The 25,387-nt window shown below is 40.0% G+C and overlaps 1 protein-coding gene across 1 annotated transcript in view; it reads right to left on the bottom strand.

Annotated features, from left to right (window-relative positions):
- kcnab1a (potassium voltage-gated channel subfamily A regulatory beta subunit 1a) overlaps window positions 1-14,364 on the bottom strand; it is a 145,259-nt gene extending 130,895 nt beyond the window's left edge. Inside the window, exon 1 of the mRNA XM_061719116.1 lies at window positions 13,691-14,364. Coding sequence (XP_061575100.1) covers window positions 13,691-13,962 — 272 coding nt within the window. The 5' untranslated portion in view covers window positions 13,963-14,364. The remainder of the gene's footprint in view (window positions 1-13,690) is intronic.
- Between the last annotated feature and the right edge of the window lie 11,023 nt (window positions 14,365-25,387).

Here is a 25,387-nt window from a genome sequence, read left to right as displayed (position 1 = left end):
AATTAAATAAAAAACCGATACGTTTAAGTTCGGGACTTCCCCACACGACCACAACCATAACATGCCACGGCGGGCCGGAATACGTGAAATACAACCACAGTCTTACCGGCAGTTGTTACACAAGGGGAGCCTTCTGGGCTTTGAGTTAAACACACTGATGATAACATCAGAATCCGAACTGGATCCACCTTTTAATCACCGTTGAACTTCCATTAAGTCTCGCGAGACTTCAGTCAATCAAGTGAAAGATGAGGTTCTTTATATTTTTTTTCTCAAAAAGTTTAAAAAAGAAACAAAATGAAAATTTTACGCAAAAGTAAATTTAGTAAAATATATATATATGTATATTTTATTTGTGTCACCGCTCACCCCCACCCCCACCCCGACCTCCCCTCCCCTTCACATTTAATAAAAAAAAAAAAAAAAAAAAAATATATATATATATATATATATATATATATATATATATATATATATATATATATATATATATATATATATATATATATATATATATATATATATAAAAAATAAATATATATATGATTTATTAAAATATATATGATATATATTATATATTTAAAATGTATTATAAAAAATATATATATTTATATATATATTTTTTAATTCATGACTGGCATTGGGTGGGCAATCTGTCAATCATAAGTCCGCTCCTGGTGTGAAATATTACTAACTGTGCTGTCTATATCATGAGGTTTTGTTTTTTTGTATGTATTATTTCTAATTTTAATTTATTGTTATCATTAGAAAGAAAGAGAAAAAAAACTGGCATTTGCAACTGCTTTTCCTATATACAAACTTCAGAAGAAGCCCCCTATCATATTAAACAAAACTATCATATTGAACAAGATAAAGCTTAAAGGAACAGAAGAGAATGCATCTTGAACAACATTTTCTATCATCACCACAGATCGGTATGCTGTCAGCAAATTAATACATTTAACACAATCTGAGTGTGATACACTTCACAAGAGTAAGTAAAGTAAGTAAGTAAGTAAAGTTTATTTACTTACTTACTTACTTTACTTACTCTTAAGAAGCACACTTAGCTGGAATACACAGGTTTAACTGTTGCAAATTATACATCAAAGCCAAAGATCTTCCAAAACCTGAAGGAAGTGCAGTTCGTTGTCTTTATCACTGTGTTTCACTCATCCCAGGTTTGGCCGTCAGCCAAGCTGAGGTTAGCTCTGAAGCTTATTTATGCAACACCGTTGGCAATGACATGTTCTGTGAATTAGTAAGCTATTTATTGCATTTTTTTACTCTCACTCATTAAAGTTTCCTTCCTTTTTGCTAATTTTGTTCCACAATTACTTGTCTTTTATCCAGTCCCCTGAATCTCGATTCTCCAATAATGTGTTTATTCAAAACTACTTTGAGGGAGGCCTTAAAATCCTGAGTTGGATCCCTTGTAAAATAACTTTCTGGATCAAACTAAGAAAGAGAAGAAGAAACATGTAAACAAGGGATGCTAATAGCGTTTTTGTTTGTCTTTTTAACATACAGCACTATGGCAGCAATGAGATTAAAAGAAAACTTCTCGCCGGACCTCTACATTGCTGTAATACGCCAATGAGGCCTTAACCGACTCGTTGTCCCATCTATTGTTTTTCCTTGTCATCTCCAACTTCATCATACAGCAACATTTTTCTGGTCTAAAAGGTTCAAATGACTGTCACATGATTTATGTGAACGTGAGAGGACTGAACATAATTCAGAAATCCCAATTAGCAGAGTAAAGGTTCCAGAAGGTCACTTTTGCAGGGTTGTACCTGGTAACGCATACACATGTCAACAATCTGGTCCCGAAACATCTACCCGGAACTCTAATGGAAACACTCCTACAATAAGTGAAGAAACTAATTCAGAACTATGCAGATAAAATATAGCCAAAGCAACTTGTTACATACAGTTTACAAGAACAAGAGAATGCTTGCTTTTGCTCCATGTTTTGTATGTTCCAGGGTGTGTATTTTCACTATATTGAGTTTGTTTCAGTGGACATATTTAGGTGAGGAAGATAATAGTCATTTGTTGCTGGAACAGACCAAATGTCTGATAAATACTTCACACGGTGTATTAAACCGGAGATAAAAGGGCGTAAGGTACGCTTATAATGCCTCGGTCCCACAGGGACAGGAGAGGATCCTGTTTTGCAGCAGTTTTCCTCCTCAGATCTCACTGAGGCCATTTCAGAAACAAAGCACTTGTGGGCGTTGCATGCTTGACTTGATTAGGAAAGTTACACCTTTCACCACACTTCCACTCCTTGTGGGACTTAACCGTAATGCTGGGATGGCTTTTTCATCCATTTATCATCAGTATCATTGTATCATTGTCATTGGGTCTATTTACAGTAGGGCCTGTCTCAGCAGCCAGTGGCCAAACGGTGGGGGTACACCCAGGAGAGCTTGCCAGTTTATAGTAGGAGTTTTGGATTTTTTTTTTAATGAAACAACATTTTTGAAAAAATATAATTTTTACTCTCACTGTGTTAAATGAAATACCAAGATGGAAACTTAGCATAATTTGAGAGTTAAAGTGGCTGTATTATGCTGTTTCATGTTTTCCACATGATCCACTGTGTTTTTACAGACAGTGTTAATTATACGCAATCAATCTTTGCCTATAGGAGAGCATTACTTTCAATAAGCAAGGGGAGTTTGAGAACGTGCGTCTACTGTATGTGAAAACATAGGGAAATCAATGTACGGTATCTGCACATTAAATTGCTACTAAACTCACACCCGTATGATGAGTTATCATCTCATAGTGACCAGAGGCTCAAAATTTAGGTAAATGTATGTTGTAGAACTCCTTTGCACAAATTACTCATTTTTGAGGATGCTGAGAATACTTCCTACAAGGGAGTTTTTTTGTAACATCAGCTCTCTATGACAGACAACGGAATTCCCTTGAATGGTTATATTCTTCAAAATTATTTGTCTTCAATGCATCTTGTGCAAAAGTACAACAGTGATGAATACACATGCCATAACGTGTACATACATAGATAAACAGTATGTATTCTGAATTAAATTTAGGCATGAAAGCATTTGGTGTCAAGGTCATTTACAAGAAATTATGATAATGTAGCATTAATAATTTGTTGATATGTTAAACATGTGTGTTTTAGCAACTGCTAATTTTCAACATTTCTAACATTTTCAGGAAAAACTCTATTGAGCTTTGTTCTGCAATATCTAAAGGCTTTTGGAGTTAGTCTGGATGTGAAGGTACAGGGTATCAAAATTCAATGGATAAAATGAGCATATATGGCCAGTTTAAGGTCAGTCGCATCAGAAACGGCTGACGAGATTGACATAGTACTCGCTAGTTCAACTTCACCAGAAGAAACCAGAAAATTACTCAGTCACATGATCAACCCATTTGCTGTAACTAAGAAAGCATTTAATATCTTTGGATTGTTGGAGGAATTGGGAGAAAAAAAATTATGCACGCACATGAAACCACACAAAATGGCCTACGCTCCACTTCTGTCTCTTACAACAAAACATATTCTGAAAGTCTCATAAAAAGTTTCAAAAGAATAGAGCCTCTGATTAAGCATGCATTTCAAATGTATACATAAAACAAACGGTAAATGCTATTATATTCATTATATTATGCATTCAGCACAAATGTGTCTCAGGATTTTTGTCTTAAAGTAAAAAAAAGTATTTAAAGCCCTTAAAGTTAAACACACCTCTTCATAGGAGAGAAGGTTCTAAACCTTGTAATAAAGTGTTACAGGCAGGAATTTAAGCAAAAAACGAAATATAATTAAAGCTGCAAGCAGCAATGAACGGGCCCTCGCGCGTTCAATTTTCACCAATTAAAGTCAAGGACTCAAAACTAAGTCCGATGACACCACCCACGAGTCTTTATGTCAAACCACTCAAAAGTTATTGCAGAAAATAGGAACTATGAAATATCGACCAATCAGAAGAAGGGGCGGGGCTAATTTGCATCAATTATGGTCAAGGACTCAAAACCATGTCCGATGACACCACCCACAACTCTGTATGTCATACCATTCAAAAGTTATGGCAGAAAATAGGGACTATCAAATATGGACCAATCAGATGAAGGGGGGGGGCACGCTTTTTGGCGTCTATCGTCACCAGGGTAATGTTTTTGACTAAGAAAAGTAATGCACATCACCGCAGGATCAAGACGCACATTTTGATGTATAACACACCTGGGTGCACGTTACGGTTCAGGCGAAGAAACGCCCAAAGAAATGGCATAAATTGCGCCAAAATTACACGATTAATTAAAAATGGCCGGCTTCCTGTTCGGTTTCGGCCATGGCGCCAAGAAACTTTTCTTTAAGTTGCAACATGATACAGGTGTGTACCGATTTTCGTGCATGTACGTCAAACCGTATTGTGGGGATTGAGGCACGAAGTTTTCTAGGGGGCGCTGTTGAGGCATTAGGCCACGCCCATTAATACAAACCATTAAATATCAAATTTTTCAGGCCTGGCTTGCGTGCAAAATTTGGTGACTTTTGGGGCACGTTTAGGGGGGCAAAAAAGCCCTCATTTCGTCGGAAGAAAAACGAGAACGAGAACATCTCCTACAGATACAATAGGGCCTTCGCACTGTCAGTGCTCGGGCCCTAAACATATAAATTACTGGCCATAATGAAGCTAAGCAGAAATATATGTACAATAATGTTAAGGTAAAATGCCGACCTGATATATACATATGTAAAATATACAAGTGGATACAAGCAAGCACACACAAAGAAACACATGTAGGTTTCTGTGACCGCCTGACCAATTAAGTATTTAAAAAGGATACCAGCTCTTCCGTTAAATATTCAATTGTTTTCCAAGATAAATAAAGGATGAGCTATTGATGCATTTCTACGGTGTGCATGTGTACGTTTGTGTGGCTGACTGCATGTGTCATTTGACTTCGTCCACTCGTGAGCTTGCCCAAAGTGTCGCTGGTTGGCAGCAAAAGGTTTGCTTTCTGTGTGCTGGTTACCAGGGATAACCAACCCGAACACACACGCACACATACACAAGTTACTGCACACACAAACGGACACATACTGTTGCAGCACAAGACAAATTAAACCCCATCCTAACTGATTACTACACTTAAGGGCCAAAAATGTGGTATCAACATTTCTTTTTCACTTCAAATTGCTCCTTTGTTTACAGTTTAGTGCCCCCCCACACACTAACTTGTGGGCCCCCAATCGTTCCCTCTTGCTGTTCCTGTCTGTTCGGCACCATAATAGATGTGGCATGCCTGGACAGGTTTTCCTTACATAGACAGATGCCAGAGACTCAACACTCTCGTGGAGCGCTGTGCAGAAAGATTGGGCTTGTCACCCACTCTAGTCAATAAATGGTCACCACTGCTCATGGAGCTCAAACTCCAATCTAATTGTTTTCTTTTTTTGAGGGGGGTTGAAGTTATGTGGAGGAAAGCTACAACATTTTGATATTGTACATACATTTTTTTTCAGTGGAAACAGGAAAAATTTGGGAGGCGAGTGTGGAGCAAACAGCAATAAATGTTAAAAAGAAAAGTCCTGGCAGTTGAATTTGAATGCAAACTGCATTAGGACCCTTAGGCAAGGCAGTACGTTAAAAGTTTCCAGAGTCGATAATCCTGGAAAGTTTAATTTATAACAATTTTTTAAGGAGTGAAGGTTGAATTTGTCATACAAAAGTATCTCTAATGACAGGAAGAGCTCAAAGAAAACATATCTATGCCAAACTTGTCCCGAACCTTTTGTCAGGGCATGCCGTAACACTTTGAACCTAGGGAATGCCTGTAGTGTCATATAGTTATGATCTGCGTTTAGGTTTTGTGGGTTAGACAACTGCTGCTCATTCAGAACTCGAGCTGCTCGAGTCTTCACTAAAACCAAAAAAGTGGCCCCCATCAGTTCAGCTCTGAGGTCTTTACACTGGCTGCCTGTCCGTCAGATGATAAACTTTAAAATTCTGATGCTGGCCTAGAACACTCTGAATGGTCTACGACCAGAATACATCAGTGACCTTCTGACCCCGTATGAACCTTCCAGACCCCTCAAGTCAACTGGATCCGTTTTTTTATCAGTTCCCAGAGTCAGAACCAGACATGGAGAAGCTGCGTTCAGCTTCTGTGTTCCACATGTCAGAAACAAACTCCCAGAAAGCCTCAGATCAGCTGAAAGACTCAGTCTATTTAAATCCACACCTGTTCTTGGCTGGATTTAAATAAAGTTCCAAACCTGCACTGTTTGACTTTTAAGGTTGAGTTTCAAAACTTGATCATATTTTAACTATTGTTTTTATCTATTGTTCTTTTTTCTTTCTTTTAAAATTTTAAATCAAGCTTTTTATTTATTCTATGTGATGTTTCAATGTCTCTGGAAAGCACTTTGAATAACTTTGTTGTTGAATTATGCTATAGAAATAAACTTGTCCAATGAGGGCTAGTGGTGGAAAAAAGGCAGTTTGACTGTAGACTGGAGTTTACGTCCCCTGTGGGACCGCTTCATAAAGAACACATATTGAAAATAAAAAAATAAATATATTTAATTGTGGGTGTCCATGGTCATGAGCAAATAAAAAAATGTGTACATTTTGTCACTTAATCTGGAGATACCGCAATTTGACAATTTAGTGATCCGTTCAGGTCTACAGAGCAGCTCAACTCTCACATCACAGGCCCAGATTACGACAGCATTTAAGGGTCTCTACATCTTTCTTTTCACCCGTTTTCACAACACATTGCATTTTCTACACCTCAAAAGTGGAAAAACACAACACTGTAACACAGATTTTCGATTTTCTCCATTTGAGAGTGAGGTGAAACGGACTGGCTGACTCCGCCCCCTGAAACAGGCTTGCTTGAACGGAGGTTAAAAGACGTGGCAAAGCATGAAGTACCGTACTGTAAATATTTTATTAATATCTTGCTCCTTTTTTATCTGTTCTATATAGCGATGAGTGCAAAAGCCAACATGACAAACATCACATTATTAAGTTTGCTGAAGACTCTGCTATTATATGTCTGATCATGCCATTTTGCATTTGATTTAATTTACTGGTGTAAGTCATCACTCTTGGAAATAAAAGTGTCACAGAACCAGAAGACAGCAGTGATTCCCAGGAAGGATCCTCCTGCTGTCTTTCCTGTTGTACTCCACAACCATCAAAAACTGATGATAAGTTGACCTTGAAGCAGCATGTTGACCATGTATTTAAGATAACCATCCAGCCAGCACATTTTTATTAAAAGGTTTTGAGCATTAACACATCTATGAGTATAATTTATTCTTATTTTATTGAATCCGCTCTTACTTCTTCTTTAAATAGATAGTTTGGGTCACAAGAACATGAAGAGGCCACAGGTATTATGAAGGATATATAAGGATCTGCAGGAAGATTGCAGGCGAAAATCATTTGGCTTTAAATATGGACTGACTGTGCTTAATGATTTTATGTTTTTGTCATCTGGTCACAAATGCTGTCTGCCCAAAAGTAGGACAAACAGCAGTAGCTCCTGCCATTGTCTTTTTAAGAATTGAATTTAACTCTCAATGCAATGATTGAGGCGTTCTGTTTGAGAAGCTGGCATAATGACACCAAGTGAGTGAAAGAGACAACTGTGGGGATACTAACTCACCTTCACACTGCGCTCGATCAGCAGGCTGAGCTCATTTAATCAGATGGACTGAGAGACATCCAGACTGTCTGCAAATTCACTGTTACCACCACTTCAGAGGACATTACCCTGACTGCCATTCATTGTCAGCAGACTCCCCTTATCATAACTGCTGCTTGTGTTTATCCTAGTATTATTTCTATAATGAATTGATTTACATTATGAGCTCATTTTATCCCCAAGCTCTGATGTGTCCCTATCATATGTAAACAGACCTATGTCCCCACAAACCAAGTAAAACAAGTACACACACATACCAGTACATAAACATTCGCACTGGCGCACCCAAAAGCACGTGGCATATGCCTCATAATGTGAGTATTCGGCCCCTGGAGGTCTAGATGTCCTTTCTCTGCCTCTCCCTGGCCCAGCATTCCCCCCTCTGCATCCAACAATATCATGGCCTTTTGATTAAACTCTCCACTAGGCTGATTGAATTGATGTCCTCTAATTCAATGTAAGTAATCAAAAATCAGAAGAGTGCATATGCCTGACTGGCATTTAGGTTAAAAGGGGATGTACAGGGTTTTTTGTGTTTTACTGGGCCTTTAGCGCAAAGGTTAAAGCAACAGTGAATCAGGAAACATCATACAGCAATCCATCCAGTTATAAAAGCTATTACAGCAAACAGGAAGAGGACTTTCTCACACTAAGATGGCTCACATGTTGGAGATGGTGGAGGCATGTTGTAACAAAATAACATTCAAAATGCAAATGAAGCAAAGCAGGAGAATGAAAAACCTGAGAGAAACACCAGAGTGAACCGGTGCTGGTAGCTCACGTGTGCGCTGGCTGGCTGTCATAATCACTTTCTGAAGCTTTTACAAAATGATGCTTTTTGGCGGATCTTTGATTTTTTTATATGCTTCGCTGAGAATGTCACAGAGGAACAGTATCTGCCCCCGATCAGATAATTTGCACTGGTTCAGCCACATGAGCGTCAAGGAAATCACTCACTGCATTTGCACTAAATTGAACAGCAGCAAGTTGTAACGACAGCCCTACGTGGTCAAGATGCACATTAACTGTAAAGTGGATGTGCATAGAGAGGAAGCTCACACACACACACAGACGCTCCTTCACAACTAAAAACACACACCCACACAGTCCACAAACAGACACACACTCATGAATAATAAACTGTAGAGCGTACGAGGGCACAGCCAGGAGTTGGGGCTCGTATCTGCATGCACAGTCTTCTCTCCCTTTTCCCAGCTGTGCTTTTTGTGTATTTCCAAAAGCATCAAACACTTGGAAAAATATTTGAATTCATGACTATGTGTGTTTCATTGTTTATGTGTCTCTTTGGGAACTAATGTCAATTAATCAATTGAAAAATAAAGTGAAGGGATTGTAATTAAACGTGATTATATTCATGATTTATAATATTTCTAGGCTATACACCTGGTGATAGAACAAAGTCCATGCATAACTGGCACAAAAATCTCGATTTGTTTCTTTGTTTTCCTTTCGCCTCTGAAAACCTGCAGTAACAGATGTTCCCATTCAAAAGTTTTGAAGAAGTAGGAAGTAATAAAATATATCAATACATTTAAACACAAGTACTAATATAAAATAAAATGTATGTAAACACTAATATGTAATGTACATTTTTCTTATTTATCTAAATATACGTATATGTTAACCTTTTCATATAACAGCATATGATGGAAACATAAAAAGACCCCTTTTGTTTTAAGCCAAGGCTGCTGGGTTGGGAAATGACTGCACACACTTGATCATCTTCAGAGCTGGCAAACACATTCAATGATTTGTATCACTTCCTGTGAGCTCTTTCAAATGTAAAAACTTTTTTATTCATTATTATTTTGAAGTGAACCTGTATGACTAAAGTCATGACCACTTTTGGTCACTTGGCCTGTTGGTGCTACAACAAAAGATCTACATGTAAAGAGTGGTAGGTAAAACATTTTATTACTGTTTGTGTGTGAGCGTTTCTGTTATGGCTTTTCAACGAACTCAGAATCAGTGCTGGCTCGGACACTAGAGCAAGACTGGTGCTGGAGCAGCCGTGAAGACTTGCTCTTCCACCAGAGAACCAGGACTCTACTCTACGTCATATACTACAGCACCAAAGTGGAAGAAGGAAATCAATAAATCCATAAAATGAAGATGAAATCCCAACGACAACAATGGAAAACAAATGTTGGTAGATGTCAGAAGTCCCCTTGACGTTAACCCCTTGAGCCCTCGGACTCGGTGCAGGATTCAGAAGGATACTACTATACATGACACATCACTATAACTAGTTTGAAATGTTTAAACACAGATAGGGCCATGGACACACACACACACACACACACACACACACACACACACACACACACACACACACACACACACACACACACACACACACGTCCCAGGGAACAATGCTAACACCATGACCTCCCATAGCCAGGTTGATCCAACTGGAATACTTCTGCCATCACACCCTCCATTTCTGTTATTATTACACTAACTGTAATACATTCAAATATGTTGGCACAGATTAGCACAGAAACACTGATGAGATAACCTCGGAGAAAGAATGAGCTGTTCACATAACCAAAATATAGTTCTTGGAAATGGTAAGCCAGCAGCCTCTCCAAATATTAAATATTAAATTAAATACAAGCTCATATGAGGAACACATGATGTTTTCCACTATATCATAATTTATTGATCAAAGATGAAGCCAAATAAAAACTGTGTGCAAATACAGACATTGCTGACAGCTACTATAGGTCTTAGGAAGTACATTTAATTTATTGGAAGAACTACTACAGCCATCTTGTTAAAAAAAATCGAAATCTTATCTTTAATGTTTTAACATGTTTTTATGTTGAACCTAGAAGGAAGGGCTGTTATGTTGTTGTCGACAAAACAACTGTCAGGGGGTGTTACTAGTAATGGTGTTGCCAGAAATGCCATTTTCAGTACACACACACACACACACACACACACACTTGCTCATAAAGTTGCTAGCAGTATTACAAAAGCATACATCCACACTGGAAAAGCAGGACCATTACAGTTCATAAGAAATCCTTATTGAGTTATTGGGATCATACCAGCTGTAGTGAAATGCCTCAATTATAAGATTTCCCACCCTTTACAGAAACTTGTTTGATGTCTAAATTTGGTCTCTGGAGGCTCAGTTGTTTCACTGGCAGTTTGTCAAGGTTGGTTGTATGAGGACCCAGATGCAGGAGTTCCAAAAAAAAACAGGGTTTATTCAGCAAAAAACAAAACCAAAAGCGCTGCAGGATCAAAAAAAGAACAAAGCAGGAATCCAAAAAACTAGGTGTGGAAACATGGAGGGAGGAAACAGTACGGACTGACAGGGAGCAGGGGAAGACGACACCAGATATACACAGGGTATGACGAGACACAGGTGTGAACAATCAGGTGAGATGGAAAACAGGCGGGGCAGAACAGAAACACAAACTGGGGGAAATGTCAAACACTGACACAGTTTTTCTTCTTTGGTACACTGAAAGGAACTTCAACTGGTTGCTGCAGCCATTGACTGTAAATACAAGGTTGGAAACAGTAGCCATATTGGCTCTAAAAGTGATGTCGGCGTCATCGTCTCTGTTTTTCTATTTTCTTTAGACAACCTTTATTGAATATTAAATGATTACATACAGAACCTCTGTATGCCAGGGGTATCTTAGGACATACAAGAAGCATCATCGTCTCTGCTCCGCTGGTCCAACGTTACGTATGACTATACACGGAGCCCACGGAGATTTTATTGGCATTGACATGTGGTAGATCTTGTGTGATTTTGAACCTGACTGAAATCTCCCAAGAAAGGGTGGGACGACTTGTGGCATGGCTTTATGCAGATTGGACAATAACACACAAAGGGCAGCTCAAACCGCCCAAACTTAGTCACGCCAACTGTAAAACTGTTAGAGCGAATGCTTATCCTTGTGGTGGTGCGTTAACACAGGGAATGAGTACATGATCCAGCCTACTGGACTGTAAAGCAGGCAGTTATTGACATTAAATGTAGGCAACACTGCTTGGAAGTTGTGGTAAAAACATATGCATAAAGTCCCGTATAACTGGAAAGGAAAGAAGTTACTGCTCGCTTTAGCTACCTGTAATGAAAGATGACAACATGCTCTCTGATATTTCAGAGGAATTTGACCACACCCAAAAAGAGTTAATATAAAGACAGTGTGCTGTAAATTGAGTTCATGTTAACAGATGTGTCATCTTTTTAAAAGTGGGGTTTTAGTGATATATTCAGTTTATCTCTTCTTACATAGGATTGTCGTTTCATGTAAGTATTTGTAATCATAACGCAGCGCTGGGCTGTTCTGGCCAACCTTCACCCCTGATGAAGAGGATGAGGAGCAGCCATATGCTGCAATCAAATGCACTTGATAACTGTATTTGATCATCAAGTTAGTTAAGTGTGACGACCTCTGCAAAAGCATAGACTTCTGGCAGTCTAGAGTATTCAGGCTTAGGCTAATACAATACCAAAGAGGGAAGACATCAGTAATGATCTGCAGTGACAGAGATAATTTACAAGCGGAAAACATTTAAGGCAGTTGCCAGTCTTCCCGGGAATGGACATCCGAGAAAGTTCACCTCAAGGTCAGACCCGCCTGTGCTCACACTGTGTTACAAATGCTACACTGTGGTGGGACCTTATAAAAAACCAAAACCCTGCATGCCTCATTTAACTCGTTATAAAGTAGAGTGGGAAACAGTTTCTCCACAATATGTGAGGGAGCAATAGCTTCATGCAAAAAAATATCCTGTTTTTGGTTTGTTTTTTGATTTTTTTGTATTTTTAGCTGTTGTGACCAGTGGCAAAGGGTGTGTTTCTTATTAAATGCTTCCACAGGTTTTGTAACACAAATAATGATGGAGAATCTAAATGTAATATTTTTATTACTAACGTTATTGTTGCAAGCAACCTCATGCTGTTCCAGGCAATTATACTTTCCAACTCTTGTAGTGCTGTTTTCATTATTTCATGCATTACAGTCTGAATGTGAAGCTCAAATGAAAAAGCATCTTTTATGGATAAATATAGGTCATAGATCATAAGAAGCTAAAGTCAACAACAGGAACCTTTACAGAGGACAACATTTTTCTACCAGAGATAACACAGCACAGGCAAGGCAGCGGCAGACGGGTTCTTGCCTGAGAGGTGAGCAGCAATCCACTATGTCCCAATCACACTCAAAGCAGTCACTATCACAATAACAAAGCCCACAGAAACAACAAACCCCTGACATCTGTGTGTCCCAGCTCTGACAAACATAAACTACATTTTATACCTTTAAAATGTAAAACATTTAACAGTCTTTTGGAGGAGTACTCAACCCGATTGTGTGTAAGGCAGTCTACATGTGCTCGGTTTGATTTTATACTTTCATCACATCCATCAAGCTTGAAATAGCGTAGCCTCTAAAACAGTGCAGCAGGGCACGGCACCAGAAACGCACATATTCTCTAACAAAATTGCACATATAAGCGAAGATGATGTAAAAACAGGTAAAGTAATGGCATGCAAAATATCAAGACAAATTACACATGTATGTACAAAGGACATACACGTGTGATGCATTTACTGTACAGTGGTTTTCTGAATGAACACATCAAGAAAAAGAAAAAAATGAATTTTTTATGAACTATACTGTTGCATGAGATCATATTTACTCACACAACATTCAGGGACTAATGGACCGGTTTCTGAGGTCAATCCTCTCTGTGATGCAATGAGGTTGCATCATATATTACCAAATAGTAGACAAATCGATCCACTACAAACTTAACCGCCAGTCAGACGTTGCACTACCATCAACAACTACTGACCCACATCTCTCTCAGTCACAATATTTGAAGTCATCTCCGGCCATCAAAGACAGCAAACACTTCTAACGACATTAACTGGGGCAGAGCAAACTCACAACAGGAACATCCACACATCCCTGTCACCAACAGGTGAGGTTACCTGTAGACCATGCCTGTCTGACTCCTCACTGTGTCGTGCAGAGACAACGAGTGAAAGTTGAGAAACTCTTCCAGCTGTTTGAGCTGCGCTGCCCCGCTAGGTTTGTTCGCCGTCCACAGCATCAGAGGAGCATACGATCGCGGCCCAGTGGACTGCAGCCGGAGAACTCTTCCTTGACCCGGGCATTGCGTCGGGACCCCTGCACCCTGACCCCTGGCACCCCTCTGCTTTGGGTTTGGGATCTCCGGACACGTTGCTTTGTACAGATACATCGTTCAGCTTCCTTTGTCACTTGAGCCTCTCTTTCAGTCTGTCCCTTCCTCTGTTAGTGTGTCCCACAGACATGTAAACTCGGTGTAATCCAGGTAGGCCCCTTGCCCACGCAACACCACGTGGAGCTGAGGAGAGTGTGAGAGAGCCTTTGATTAAAGCCCAATGTGCCGCAAATAATTGCTCTTACTAAAGCACTGCATGAAGTATAGTTCTCTCATTAATAAAGGAAGAAGTTCTGTAAAATCCAAGGAGCAAAAAAAATCAAGAAAAATGATAGAGTCCGTAATTTGTCCGGTCTGCATGCAGGCAGCAGTCCCTCCACACAGGAAAAACTGTTTTTTTTCCTTACATGTACATCTCCATGCGCTGTGCCACATATGTTCTCTGCACACATACACACATGGAGATCCACACACAGAAAACCCCCACTCTATCGCCCTCTCCTCTCCCTCACACACATCCACTCATGATGTCTCTTTGCCCCCTGCTCAGCCAGACTACATTATAAGCTCAGTTTGGTTTTGCTCCCTATTAAATGGCCTGGGAATCTGGGACGTTTCTCCCCCCTCTCGCTCCCTCTCTCTATGTGTCTGTTTCTCTCCTCTCTCCTGCGTTTACCCTTCTTTTTTTTAATTCTCCAACTCCTTGTCCCATTCTAATTTTCTTCATCATCCCTCCTTTGTCTCCCAGTATTCCCTGCGTGACCAGCTCTTTCACTACTACTGATTTCCTTTCTTGTCTCTACACCAGCATTGGAGTCTCGTAGTAGGCTATTATATCCACCCCATCTTTTTTTTTTTTCGCCACTTGGCAAAGGCACAAAGTCTGCATACGTGTATTTTCATGTTGACTTTTCTCGTTTCATCTGTGACGCACAACACAATGTCTCCTTCTCATCTCTTTTGTCTTTCTTTCCTCATCCTGGCCTCTCCTCTTCACTCTGAGTGTAAACAAAGTGCAGTCTGGACTTTTGGCCATAACAAAAACCTAAGATAAACATACAGCAGCCAGTTGCACACAGCCAGCAGCATTTTGTGCACAGTTGCACCCAGATTGTGGAAAGTGGTTTTGCAACAAGGTGAATCACAAAAGTGAAATTATGAAACTTTTTTTTCTTTTTTATTCCACACACACACACACACACACACACACACACACACACACACACACACACACACACACACACACACACACACACACACACACACACACACACACACACACACACACACACACACCTCTGCCCTTTTGGGAGCATTCATTGACATCATGTCCGGTCTTCCAGCTGATTGTGGGAAGCATAAGGAATGCCACTCTACCATATTGGGAAGTGTGACTTTGGATACAAACGTCACTTTTTCTCAAATACACAGACGCACAGAAAGATGAAGGAATTTTGCACTGCTGTGGTATTCAAACGATAATATGACACAAAAGAAAAACAATTTATAGCAACAATTATTATAATCCTAGAAACATAAAAATAAATGATATTACATCTTAATTTAGTCCAGAATGACCCTGTTAGACCCCAAAACGGACAGCCTTGCTGCACCTGACTTGATATAAAAATACAACAGTGTATCCTTGCAAAGGTGAAAGTGCGTGCAAACTCATCCAAACACACAGAATTGGTCAGAGAGCTTGCTGGAGGGGCAGCTGTGTCCGTATTCCAGCAGGGTCGGTGGAAAAACTGATCCTGCCAGGCAGCAGGAATGTCAGCTGAGCTTATGCAATGCCTGAGTGTGTTTATGGTGTATTTATAGACACTGGATCCATACACATGGAGCCTCCACATGCTTCAGTGTTAAATTCAAATTCAAATATGGAAAACTTTTGTATCAGCAGGGCAAACAGAGAGCGCGCTCTGTTTTCATAAAACCCAGTTCGGAGATTTGCAGATGGTGCCTTTCTAACTATTCTCAGTTGGTGACAAAGAGAGACTCCATTAAAGCCCCTTTTTAAGAACTCTCCGCCCCTTAAACACCGGTGCACAATTCCTCCTTAAAACAGTCCTCTTTGTGATTGCCTTTGGCAACGTCTGATATATTCTTTTAAATCTTTAGATGATTGTCTACTTGTGACCGTCCATCTGACCTAAACCTTTTATGTCCTCTCTCTGCTTCACTGAGACTTTTTCTGTTTCTCTTTTTTTTTCTCTTGTTTTTTGCCTCGCTCTCATCGTGGCCCCTTGTGTTCATGAGCCTCCTTTGAGCCACTCGTCATGTGGGCAGGTGAATCACCAACACATGCACCACAAAGGCAGGGCAGAGAGGACAGTTTGGGGGAAAGAGAGAGGACGGGAGCAGTGTCCTACAGGTTTGGACCTCATTTCTGGCTAATATTTCTATTAATATTCTCACTCTCACTTCATTTAACCTTGTATTTCCATCCCTTTTTTTTTACTTTCAACTTTTACAGTCAGCTTTTCGTTCCTTGAGACTAATTAGCTGTGCTCTTCTCTCCCCCACCACCCCCACGTGTAGCTACTCCCCCTACAGAGTAAATCCCTGTTTAATGTAAATGATCCATTGTGCACAGAATGTTACAAACAGAACAAAAACTGCAGCAAAGCTTTGCAATGAATTAAGTTTGAAGAGGTAGGATGATGTAGAGGAGTTTTAGCGTCTCTGTGGTTAATGAAGCCATATTGCTTTGCTGTTAAGATGAGCAGGGAAGCTCTATCCATGCCATGTGACTCTATGGCAACAATAATTATGTCAGTGATCAGTCTCCAGCCCTGAGGGACTGTTCTGCTTCTGTTTAACACCAGTGTGTTGGCCTACATTATCCAGTAAATCCCATTGTTATTAACGTTGAAAAACTGGATTAAAGATGAGGAGTGAGAGCAGAGTGAGGCACATACTATTATAATACAAGCTTCATAGGAAAAATACTCCAAGTGCAGTATTGGGTGAGTACCAATTCTACTGCCTCAAGGTTCCTTTTCTTTCCTCCTTTGAGGAAACACTTTGGAAAAATGCCAAAAGAAAATAAGATGCTTCAGTTGCATTCATTGTTTGGCTTTGTCATGAAAGATGCCCACACTGGGAGACAGATACTCTCAAAGGCTGCTGCGTGAATCAAACCTGCTAATCTTGGCACCACGCTAGTGCTTCATCAAACTCCCAGCAGCAGCATCGTGTTACCACGGCGCTGCCACACCCGGTTCCAGTGGTATCAGGAAATGTAATCCCAGTACGTGGTCAGAGCAGAGCAATGATACCGCTGGCTCCAGTGATAAGTTAGCCAGCTGGAAAATTGGGCAAATACAAGCAGGGATGCTCGCCCACAGACCACTTTGAATACTGAGCGGTGGGGTCAAATGAAAAAATAATTCTATCTTGGAGGATTTTGATTTCAAAAAGGTTTGCAAGCATCCAGGATATCGGGTTTGGGAGCTCCATCCTTTCCTTTCAGTAAAACACATTATTAGAGCATTTATCCTTATATTCAGGAGATCCGTGCAATATGAGAAACCTCATCTTGATCTACATGTTATGGGCCTACACGTTTAGTCAATTTATTTGTACTAAAGCATATCACGTTGCACTCCGGCTTTCCCAGACTGTGTAATTAAGTAATTGCTGGCACGCGCCTCAGTTTGCTGTTACAGTGTGAGTGTATTGAATTTCTGCTTCAGTCATCTACAACGTTGTATCCCACACTCGTCATTTGAAAACTGGGCCAGCTTGTTCAGATACCAGGTACATTTTTCAATCCACATTGAAATGTAACCATGACTTTAATGCCTGGTGGGGGCGAGGGAGACAAACATGCCGCTAGCTTTGATTGGTTGAGCTGTCGACATCTGATCATTTAATAGATGATAACTGATATTCATTTCAATGGCTGTTCACCTGAATATCAATATGAACCACACTCATTAACATCTGTGTAGGTCATATTTTGATCTATTTAAAATACAGTATTGTTCAATCTGATACAGTATTTGAAGTTATGTTTTTTGCATTATAAAAACATGCAAAAACTATCTTACTTTAGTTGTAAGCTCAACTAAAGTAAGATAAGACAAGGGAAAAAAGTTAACAGAATGGAAGAATGGAAATTCCAACCAAATAATAAACATCTAATAAACAATGTGTTAGGATTTAATGAAATTATTGAAGCTCAAAACTGTCTAAGCTCTTTCTTCAAAGTAATCTCATTCTGATTAAGAGCAAAAGGTTTAAATTAGATTAGAAGTGAAATACAATACACATATTGTTGGAGAGGAAACGGGGGAAAAAGGCGACACCTTAAGGTGACTTTCCTTGAAGCTGGCTCTTCCAATTAAATTAATTAGCAATACACATACAATTTGTTGAGAGAAGACAATGGGCAGAAACAGATGTTTAGCATTGGGGGGTCTGGTCTGCGGTCTGGTTTGACACCTCAGATGGGAGACAGTTAAAGGAAATGTAGAGCTGGAAGTGACAAAGTTCGGGGGTTTTTTCCCGTAGCTGACTCCCTCCACCAATGAAATTCACTTGCAAAGAACATCCTCCTTTTCAGTATAAATTCAACTGGACTCGTGAAAACGTGGTGCATTTCTCTCCGTACCCACGCGGTCTGAGAAGAAGTGTACCCCGGCCGGAGACAAATGTACCTTCGACCGGAAAAAACCTTGTGCTTGACATGATTAAAAGTTGTATTAACCTGTAACTTTATTCCATTAGTCTTTCTTGGTTCTCCAGACAAAAGAACACGTATCTTTCAAATGTCTAAACAAAACAAAAACACAATCACTGTAAAAGATCCATCACAAAACTGTAAAAGTCCACTTAAAATACAAGTGGCCATGCCCTTCCAGGAGAAACTAAGAGAAAATAAGTCAAGTCAAGTCAAGTCAACAACTAGTCATTAGGACCAAATTGATGAGTCTTCAGTTTGTCTTGTTTTGGTAAAAAAAAAAAGTGCATATTCATAGGGAGGAACCTGATAATAAAGACCGGCATTTCTGCAGTCATGTTGTGCCCCGTTTTTTATACAGATTCACTGCAGAGCCAAAGATTGCAGAAGTTGTTAAGATTTATTGCATTTGTTACGAGACAGGATGTCCAGCCACGGCAGTCTGCTCGGAATCCATGTCAGGCGCTCGCACTGGAAAGATGGCATGCATGTGTGTGTGTGTGTGTGTGTGTGTGTGTGTGTGTGTGTGTGTGTGTGTGTGTGTGTGTGTGTGTGTGTGTGTGTGTGTGTGTGTGTGTGTGAGACAGAGAGAGAGAGAGAGAGAGAGAGAGAGAGAGAGAGAGAGAGGCATGAGTTTGCTGACTGGCAAGATAAGGGACTTTTGGTGCGGTTTACTCATGCTCGTGTCTTTTTCTAGGTCAAAGCCATTCCTAAGTTGTTCTGTCGATTGGAAGACTGAATCCACATCGCGATAATTGGCTCGTTGTGGTGATCAGAAAAAATGATCAGGGCTACTGTGTGTTTTGCGTGTGAGAGAGTATGTCAGAGTGTGAAGGTCGTGCTAATCTTGTCGTGCTTCACACGGCGGAGCCCTTTTTATTGGTGGCTCATTGAGCTCATCACTTCGGGAAGCATACCCACTAAACACACATCTTCACACTCCCCCTGCACCTGTCATGTGAAGCTCTCGTCGTGTTTTTTACTAGCTGGCAAATGAAGAGTATGTGAAGTGCGTAGCCACCAACGTGTCAGCGACTCTAGGATCATATTTAATAGCTGTGTTTGAATCTACAACTTGTTTACTTTACTTTACTGTGTTTTGACAAAATGTACATAATGAGGGCAGGATTTTGTGATAAAAACATAAAAAGGTAACAATCCAGTAAATGCACAAGCTTTTTACAAGTGTTTTTTTTTTACTACAGCAACAAAGGATGCACTGCAATTATTTAAAGCGGTGCAAAGCTACATTCATCTTAAAATCCCTGATCAGCATGATCTCAAATAAAGTGTTTCTCTCCAGAAGCTCTTGTATTGTGCAAAACTGCCCATCTTAGCTACAGCAAGCAAGCCTGCTGTAGTTCAGCAGGCTGAAGGATGGTGGTGATAAGTTTCCTTTACCCAGTTTAATTGTTGAAACGTCAGGGTTTTTTTCTCAGGTTTTGCATTAAATGCTATAGTTCTGGCCTCTTGTGAGTCCCATGAAAGATTTGGTTTTTCTGTTTCTGTGTTTTTATTTTTTACACACTTTTTGGATTATTTGAAGCACCAAAGTTGCTGTTGGTTACATTTAGGAAAGGACCAGTGTTATTTCTAAATATAAAGCCTTTTAAATTTCTTCCAAGGCATCATTATGTTACTATGGACGGGTTTCCATTAGCGGAGGGTTCATGGGTCATTTTGTACAACCTTGAACATTGACACTTGTCCCCATTAACCAGGAAATTCCCCCCAATGAGAATTTTTTGGAAATTCTGCAAAGCCAAGTCCCTGCTTTGGAAAATGTACTTCAGAGCAACCCTGCAAAACCACAGGCTGAGTTGTGTGGTTGACTGAGGCAGGAGAAGAGGTTCAGCCCTTTACATACCACCTTTGAGTTTGAGTCCTCGCTTCACATCCATCTCCACCATCGTGTATGGAGACACAGTCGGAACCGTCTCAGCCCTTTTCATGCTGATTTTGTCATTCCAGTTTTCTTTTCACACCTACTTGGTGTTTATGTTGGTGTCATATCGAAACCGTCACAAAATGCTGTCAAATTGTGGCCCTACAATGTAAAGGAAACAACAGCTGAAGGACCAAGGAGGACGTTGGATCTGTTACTGTTTAAATGTTAATGGAAACCTGTCTTATGTGACAAGTTTGGAGAGCCTGTTTTAGCTGAAAAACAAAAACTATATGGCTCCATGGTTTATAGAAATACAAAATCAATCAATGTCAGTGCTTCTGTGGACGCTTGGGTGATAATTGTTCAACCGTCAATCAAGTTATGTATTTGTTGGGGAGGGTAGCGTAACTAACACAGAAATTCAGATTACGTAAGTCATTTTGCATTATTGTACTCCTGTAAGTACATGGGCCATTGCTTTCTTATTCTTTCCAAAGACCATGGATGGTAAGAAGATAAAGAGAGAGGGGAGAAAAGAGTATAGCTGAGCAAGCAGGATGAAAGTAAAAGGCAACATTTACAGACTGATATGTGTGGACTTTGAACCTTGAAGGATTAGAACGGGACGCAAATGGATGAGACATTTAACAACAAGAAAGAAGATGCAGAGCAATGAGAAGTGAGGCAAGGAAGGGGGTCAGACGAGGGGAACCTGAAACAGAAAATATTCATGTGTGACAAAAAATAGAGAGGGAAGAAAATATTACCAACGCCCGCTGCACGGAAAATCAACTTGATTAAGAAGCAACTGGCCGTCGCTGTCGTTCACACACACACACACACACGCACCCACCCAAGAATTTAAACACTCCTTCCAGACTCTGTGTGTTTTGTCACCATGGTGGTCCAAGATGTCAACATAGTTAAAAGCAGCAAGACAGATGCTGGCTATTACATTGCAGCCAGATCAAGACACAAGCGTAATCCTGTCGTCATAATGACCAGCAGGACTCACAAATGAAATGTTTGGACAGAGGGGAAGCGGCCTGTCATCATACTGCCCAGCTCCACATTTCCTGAATCCTCTATCAACATCCTTGCATGCAAATCATTTATATTTATAGTCTGATATTCATGTAAAAATCACAGATCATGGTGGAAAACCGAAAAGCACTTTAGTCATGTGAGTGTGTGTTCCAAAAAACTTGTGATAGGAATTTATCAATCGAGGAAAATTGATTGAGTGCATCAACAAGAAACAGTCTGGTTTGTGCTTCAGTGTGTGTCTGCATGGCCATTATTTGACCTCTCCTTCACGTCTACACACTCACGATAGTTAACTGACCTGTAGAGCATGCCAGTTGTGTATGCAACCGTCTCATCTCTGCCCAGCTCAAACATTTTCAGGTACCAGTTGGTCTCCATCTCTCTGATGAGTGTGGCTTTATGCCGTTGCTGTGCCACCTTCTTTCCAGAGGAGGAGCTGCGCCTGCCATCCTGGGAGTTGCTGCGGTGGGCTTTTGACCCACTGAGAGAGGCCACTGATTGTTTCCGGTGCAGGTGAGGGGCCTGGTGTCCAGGGTTGGGGCCCCCAACACCACCGCCGCTGCTCCGGGCCGCTAGCATGGCCCACTCTCCTCAAGGGCAGGGTTCAAGGGGAAGAAGAGCGGCTCTAGTTTTACAAGCTTTTTCAAGTCCCTTTCCGCCTTTTAGACCTGCAGTTTACTCATATCTCAGGAAACTATGTCTGAGAGAGCTGCTTGTTTCCTGATGGTTCTGAAGGAAGTTCTCGCCTCCCTTTTTTCCTCTGCTTTTTAGTTTTCTTCTGCAGCTATCGTTCAGTTGTGTACTGTGTCCCGTTACTCCGTCTCTTCGGGATTCTTTTCACCTCTTTCTGTCTGTCTGTCCTTCTGTCTGCGCAGCGTGCTCTCTGGTCTCTTATAGCCTCATCAAGCCTGAAACTGGATCCTGGTTTCCTTGTTTCGTCACAAACTACCCTGACCTAAAAGTAGGGGAGCCACATATGCCAGGGTGTCGACAATGCATGCATTCACACACACACACACACACACACACACACACACACACACACACACACACACACACACACACACACACACACACACACACACACACACACACACACACACACACACACACACACACACACACCTGTAAACATTTCATACATTGTACCTGTGCACAATATGTCCACGTGACTATAATAAAGAAATTTATAACAATTATTAAGACCCACACATGTGTTTCTTTTTATTGGTAGGATTGAAAAAATATGTGATTTACACCCATAAACACATGACAACTGAAAAAAAAGGTATCTGACTACATTACATGTTAAAATATCTAGAGAAATGCTGGATGTTACATGTTTACAATAGTTTAGTCTTTCACTCAAAATAAAATAAATTATTTTGAAAAAGAGGTAATTTCGTTTAATTTGAATCTAGCTTTGAATGTGACACTTGGCTCTTGACATCTGTTACTCAGCAGCACCATTTTTAAATTCTGCTTTCGGTTTTTGTAACCAGTACCACATGTGAAATGAATTTCCTGTCTGAGTGGGGCAGAGAAAAAGGTGAGCAAGATGCCAAGATGCATTTTGCAAAGAGAGGTAATTGAAGCTGAGTGGAGCTACCCAGGAGATGCACTCATTCAATCATTGTTTATGGGGCGGAGAGGGATCGCATACTGATGAAATGCTAATTCTTCTCAGGCAGACTACTGCAGGAGAGAAGTGGGACAGTGTTTGTCTTTCATTTCTGTCTCAGCACAAGTTCAGTAAGACGCATGGGGAACTAAGAAGTCAGTCCAATATAACCAAGAGAAGGCATGAGCGATGACAGCAGACAGTGTACAAGCTTGTGGTTTCAAAAACTCTGGGAGAGCAGGAAAGACAGAGCGACAGCTCACTTGTAAAAGTCAAAGAAGAAAGAGGACACAGAGTAAGACAGATAAGATAAGACAGACATACTTGCAGATATGTATATTATATATTGCTGCGTGCTATGTGGTTGAGGGGTGTTTTATAAATCACAACACTGACAGCATTGTTGACCTTGTTCCACAGAAATAGTGCATACACTACAGCAGGAATGAATGAACTTGGGTGTAGCTCAGAAAAGATCTACTGAATCCTCGTTTGTTTTTTTTATAAAGCTCTGTAACAACGTCATCACTTAACGGAAAATTCCAGCATGAACAAACTATGTCATTCAAGGCCTTTATCTTGACCCTTCACTTAGAGGCAAACTCATACGGTCAAGTATGCAAATGTACTTTCCACGTGTACATGCATAGATGTTGATAGAACATTTCATTCTGGCCTCAGTACTTTGTGGAAATAGGGAGACTTTATCTCTATCAAAAAAGCTATTTCCAGCAATATTGAAGTCTTAAGCCAAAAAAATGTATTTTGACATTCTACCACATTTGCAGTTTCTGCTGTAGTACTTGGTAAACTATCTCAAATGCTGGATGGAGCCATGCATAACAACAATTTGCAGTAAAGTACACTGACAGCATCTACTTTTAACAAAGGTGTACTGTGGAATCTGACTAAGCTTACATGGATGAGGTTCTGTCCTGTGTGCTTTTAGGATTGTTCTGAGTAAATGAATAAATCAAATCAATCAAAAAAGATCAATCAAAAAAACATGGACTACAAAAATAATCACAGAGACTTAGAAGGATAAAAAAAATTCCAGTTAAAAATCCCATAAAAAATAAGTATAAATACTAAAAAAAAAAAAAAAATGAATTTGCTTCAGGTTAAAAACAACTTAAACACAGTTTCGACAAAAAACTTTCTTTCTAAAAGTCACCACTTTATGTTCTGTCAGCCATTCATTCAAACACTGACACGAACATAATTGTATATGTAATACACTGTATATTATAACATTGCGATCAAGATGAAATAGTTCAAATCTCTAAATCAATGTGTGTTTGTAAAATAGACATGCATTTGACAGGACTATGCAGCAACCGCTGCCTATTTTTAAAAGAAAAAAAAGAGAAGGAAATTTAAAATCCTTGCATCGTTCATCTACTGAGCATTTTTTCCAGCATAAATTTTGGCAGCAAATTAAACTTACCTCCACCTTCCATCATACAACCTGACATGCCTTCTTGTGTGTAAACATTATTCAAAGAAAGAGCTTTTTCTATTTGGTATAAATTTGTGTCAAGTTATTCAGGGCGTTCAGACACACACAGCACCTTCAGCTATTATAACATTTCCCTCCTGTGCCTCAACACTGCCTAGTGATCAACACTGCTTAGTGTGACAACAAACTGTCATTGTGGGCTACATACATTTACAGATGAAGGTTTCCAAAGTACAGCATCGTCCTTGTTGCTTTCTGCCAAAACAGCTTTGATCAGTTAAAGGTGGCATAAGCGATTTTTTAAATTTAGTTACAAAAATGTTTATATCCCAGTTATAAATTATTAAACAGGTTTTCTGACATTAATATGAAAAAGATATGGCATCTGTCAGTCAAAACTTAATCAAGGCCAACAGGACACTATACAGAACGTTTATCAGACGTGACAAACCTTGTACCGAAAACTTAACTGATTCTTACATGTAGCAGCTTTGAAGGCCAAGGGCTGCTGTAGCTGTAAAGGTTTACTGGAGCATTTAAATTCTGTATCCTGCTGCTGTCTCTGCTGGTCTGCTTCAGAGGTAAAGTGTATTTAACTTAGAAAGTCACACAAGGTTGAGCCAGACAATTTGGTGTGAAGGCTGAACTTTAAAGAGAATTTCAAGCCATCATTGAAAGAAAATGCTAATATTTCAAACCAAGCAGTCACATAGGCTTATTTGGGATTAAGGCATCAGCAGGTCAGATGGCTATGGATGCTTGTGATACTTTGAAAAA

This window comes from Cololabis saira, chromosome 4, assembly GCF_033807715.1.
Source record: "Cololabis saira isolate AMF1-May2022 chromosome 4, fColSai1.1, whole genome shotgun sequence".
Taxonomy (NCBI): Eukaryota; Metazoa; Chordata; class Actinopteri; order Beloniformes; family Belonidae; genus Cololabis; species Cololabis saira.
Note: the sequence above shows the minus strand (reverse complement) of the source record. Positions and strands in the feature narration are given on the sequence as shown.